Here is a 4,611-nt window from a genome sequence, read left to right on the forward strand (position 1 = left end):
GTTCTCTAAATCACTACGTCTATCAGATACTCTTGTCACTCTAGGTGACACAGGTGGAGTCATTATTGAATGCCTAGGTGGAGATATAACATCAGGTAAGTCTGGGACTGAATCAATAATAGGTACAAGTGTTGTGTCAATTTCTGGAGTTACACTTGTATTACTCTCTTCTAACAAAGGAGTCAAATCGTCTGAGCTACACTGAAACTCTAGCGGATAAATCCGTTGTACAGGTCTTGTCAAAACACCAGTGCTGGTTCGCACCTTAACAACTCGTACGTGGCCATCACCACCCTGTATCAATTGTATAATGAGTCCCAATGGCCAGTTGATTCTTTTATTATTATCGTCTCCAACTAGCACTATTTCTCCAAGTCTCAACTCATATTTCTTCTTATTATTCGCAAATAATTGGAGTTGTCCAAGATATTCTAAACGAAATCGTTTACAAAGTTGTCTTTTTAATTCTTGGCTGTGCTTGAGTTTCTTACTCAGATGAGTAGACTTAATAACGTCAAATTCGGGAATACCTATTTCTTCCAAATCATGAAGAAACATACTTGGGCTAATACATGATAAGTCAGACGAATTGTCGGACACGTATGTCAATGGGCGTGAGTTTGTCGAACTTAAAGGTAGAACTGAAAACTTTTGAAAGTATTACGGTAGAAATACTCTCCAACGTGGTCAAAAAAAGAACAGAAGGAGATATAAAACAACTTTACCCTACTTCTTTAATGAATGACAGAGCGGCTGATTGTTTGGAATTTATTCAACAGAAGCGAATAACTGTAGGCTTTAGAGATGTTCTCAACTTTGTCATTAAACGTGATAAGGAGCGCAATTATGACGCTAGAGTAGATCACAGAACTATTAAGCGACTTTTGGAAAAAATGTCTTGTCACAATTTTATTAAATGTTTCCATATTCAGTTCAAAAACGTCAAAAACAGTGCACAAAAAGATATTGTTGTGTATTCTGTTTTAGACATGACATCAGAATGTGCAGAATTCAACGTCATTTTAGATAAGGAGCGGCTACTATTCTGGGGAGAAAATAGTTCACAGCCAACTAAAGCAAAAGCTCCGTTATCCAGTGAATACACAATGCTATGCAAATTTGCGAAGATGGAAAAAATGCACATGCTTGCATTTTATGTGACTTATTCCTCAGTAAAACCAGTACCAGATCAAGATCTTGCACGTAGAAATTTAGAACTGAAAACACATATCAAGATACCTGCAAATCATCCTGTTATCTACAATGATACAGACTTGAATGATTTTACTTTTCTGCCAACACTGCCTCCACCACCACTTGCATTTCCCAAAGGATTTATTGACTTTCAAGATTTCTTCTCACTAATTCCCATAGGAACACTGTTGCAAAGTCTTCGTACTACTATGTTTGTTAAAGAGTTAGCACATTACTACCATGATCCTGTCAAACGATTCTATCCTATCAAAGATACAAGTCCAGATGCATATACCATTTTAACGCGGCAGAATGCGGGACGTAAGAATGTTTCTTCCGTGTATCAAATTTTTTCTAATCTTGCTCTTCTGGGCTTGATACAGTTCGGCAAAAAATTTGGTACGGAAAAAGAAAAGTTTGCAATGTATATTAACAAAAAATCAACGTTGGTAGACACTACAACTTCAAAGCCTGCTTATATGCAACTGGAACCTCAAAAAACTGGGGTTTCTAAAATTCATTACAACTTCTTTGATATAACGCAAGTTAAAAAATATTGGCAAGAGTCGTGTCACATCTGTACCAACACACCATTGGGTGTCAGAACAATAGCTGTAGGTCAGAAAGTGAAAAGTTACAAGAACGTAATTGACAAACCCAGCTTGGCGCAAACCGTGGACCATTATGATGATCCCAACATTATACTATCCCGAGATAATGGTCAGATCCCGGGAGATGGTCTAGGTGCCGCAGGATATGACTCGGGCATATTTGCTCATCTGAAAAGAAATTGGGCTTCAATAGCGAAAACTTTGACAACGTCAGCAGTTGTGAAAGTAAACCGAGGATCTACAAAGCCAAGTAAACTGTTCCGTGTTGAAACGACACCTCAAAATAAAAGAAATACGGGTTTTGTTGAACGAATTGTAAATGTTCGGAAAAATTCAAAGAAAAAAAAGTCAAAACCAATTGAAAAAACTTCTGCGTTGCCCAGTTCAATGAGCACACCTCGAACCCAAGTAAAGTGGACAAATGCTGATAGTGATATTCTTCATATAATACATGCATTGTATAAGACATTCAAAGTAAAACCCTGTCATAAATTAACACGGGATATTCTGGTTAAAATTATTAACAAGAAATCCAGAAACAAAGATCTATCAGCCCGAATGTTACTCAGTTATTATCGTCGCGTTCTCAAGATTACCGAAAACAAAGAGAGATGCTGTGTGTTTCAAGCTGAAATTAGTCATCGAAGCCAAGTGAAAAACTTCTTGCTTCCCTATATCAAGAATCATGGAGAACTTGGTAAGAATCAAAAGACGGAAGCACATCGGTATTTTTTTGACAATGTTCTGGAAATAGTAAAAAATGTGTATGAAATGGTTGTCTTGAACAAAATACCAATGGTCAGTAATGAATTGCCTACAAACTACGATCAGTTCTTAACAGAATATAGGATTATGGACTTCAAGGAGAACTTTACCCTTTATCCCGTACCTAATACTAGTAACAATATTAAGTTAAATGTACTTCTCAATCTGATTCATAGTTCCCTCGCATCAAGTAGTGACGTAAAAGATGATAATATGAGGCATTGTCTATTTGATGCCTATCAAAGATATCCTGAATCCCTTATAAACAAAGCGATTCGAATTCTTAAAAAATGCCAGATCATTGCCTCATCAAAGTTCATCACGCAACATCTACAACAGACTAGGATACCCAATAAAAATCCAACGCCGCTTGCTATCACACGATTCAAACTATCTTCTAAATATATATACAAGTTAAATCTTACTGAAATGCAGTTCTCATCAATCCATGAAAGCTTTATACAGTTCAACGTATTAGCAACAGGGTGTGTGCATAATATTGTTCAAGTAGATAGTGGATGTTTTACCGTACTCTCTGCACTGCTGGGTGAAAATAACATTACCCTTGATATTCAAGTGCCCAACACTTTGCTACTATTAGATCCAAAAATAGAAAAGATAAACAAAAGCAACAAAGATATTGTGGATCGTTATTATCAGCTGGTAGATCACTACAAAGTGGGGACTATGGAGAAGAATCTAGAAGAAGATGAAGATAACGATGATGAAGATTATGAAAAAGAAGCAAGTATTCCTCCCATGAATTTATTCAACGCAGCTAGACTGGCCATGTACACTCTGAAAGATGTTCTGCTGAAAGAAAAGATCAACGCACAACACGTCCATAAGCTTTTAACTCTTAACACTTGTAAGATTCTACTAAGTGGAGTGAATTCTATACAAGACCAATATGATAAGTACAAGAGTGAAGCATACATTAAGAAATTGAGCGAGCAATTTATAGTACCGAAATTCGTTCAAGAACAAATGGATACTATTATGTCCTCTGACTGGGAAAAACAAGTAGCGGCATTTATTGAAAGTAAAATGGAACTTGGGGCAACGAGTGAAGATATCCGAGTAAAATATGGTGCCACTTTGAAAGTCAAGTCAATCCTTGACTCTCTAGTAGACAAACGAGTTGTTATTAGAACGGGTACAATTCTACCAACCTATGTACATAATAAATATTGTAGGCTCTGGTTAGTGAAAACTACCAACAAGGATGAAATTATTGAGACTGCCATAGCACCATGGGTGCATGTTAATGGTATTCTGAACCGCCCTGTTCTAGATTACATGTTAAGTGTTCTATTAAGTCATATTTTATTTAACCCTGGTGTTACACTATTGTATCTTCAGGAACATTTTGCTTCAATCATTCAACCTACCTTTATCATTACCTTACTCGATATTCTGGTCCATTTTCAATGCGTTTCCATTCAAGTTGTCACCATTGTCAAGTCAACTTTGTTTACAAAAGGCTCTGTCTATGTATCTCGTGCGACTGGATTAGAACCCTCAGATTTGATTCATGTTGAAGCATTCCCAAATGCAGCTTTGAAACTAGGTATGTTTATAGGGGAAAAATCCTACGATCATAATTTTTTGAGTATTGTTACCAGTAAGCAAGCCGATACTGATTTTCATGATACAAATTGACGTTTCCAGATATCACATGTACGAGGGGGTATAATGCCCGCCCACTCCTCGCTCAGACCGTGAACGTGTGTGGCGGAAAAAGCTTGAGACCTAGGTCTCTAGATTTTTTCACCACTCACGCTCAGATTGTCTGTCAGACGGTCTGATCGCGAGTGGCTAGTCTAAGGCTTTATTTTATACTTATTTCACTTAAAATTTGGTTAAGTGATTAGTTCTTAACAATAAGGCCGTATACACACACACACACACGGAATAACTGGAAATGAACTGCAGTTACTGATTTAATGATGACTTGACTCCACATGAGAGGATCACTCATCATTCTCATCAACAACCGAAATCTCTATTTGTATAAAACAGTTTTTTTTTTTTTTTTTTT

The 4,611-nt window shown here is 36.8% G+C and overlaps 2 protein-coding genes across 2 annotated transcripts in view; one reads left to right on the forward strand and one right to left on the reverse strand.

Annotated features, from left to right (window-relative positions):
• The window catches only part of LOC108253039 (general transcription factor 3C polypeptide 1), a 38,825-nt gene extending 34,398 nt beyond the window's left edge, over window positions 1–4,427 (forward strand). Inside the window, exon 3 of the mRNA XM_017446262.2 lies at window positions 636–4,427. Within this exon, the coding sequence (XP_017301751.1) occupies window positions 636–4,232 (3,597 nt within the window). The 3' untranslated portion in view covers window positions 4,233–4,427. The remainder of the gene's footprint in view (window positions 1–635) is intronic.
• Window positions 1–4,611, reverse strand: part of LOC103514521 (propionyl-CoA carboxylase beta chain, mitochondrial) — a 48,212-nt gene that overhangs the window by 38,319 nt on the left and 5,282 nt on the right. The window lies entirely within an intron of this gene.

Source organism: Diaphorina citri, unplaced genomic scaffold (assembly GCF_000475195.1).
Source record: "Diaphorina citri unplaced genomic scaffold, Diaci psyllid genome assembly version 1.1 scaffold1161, whole genome shotgun sequence".
Lineage (NCBI taxonomy): Eukaryota > Metazoa > Arthropoda > Insecta > Hemiptera > Psyllidae > Diaphorina > Diaphorina citri.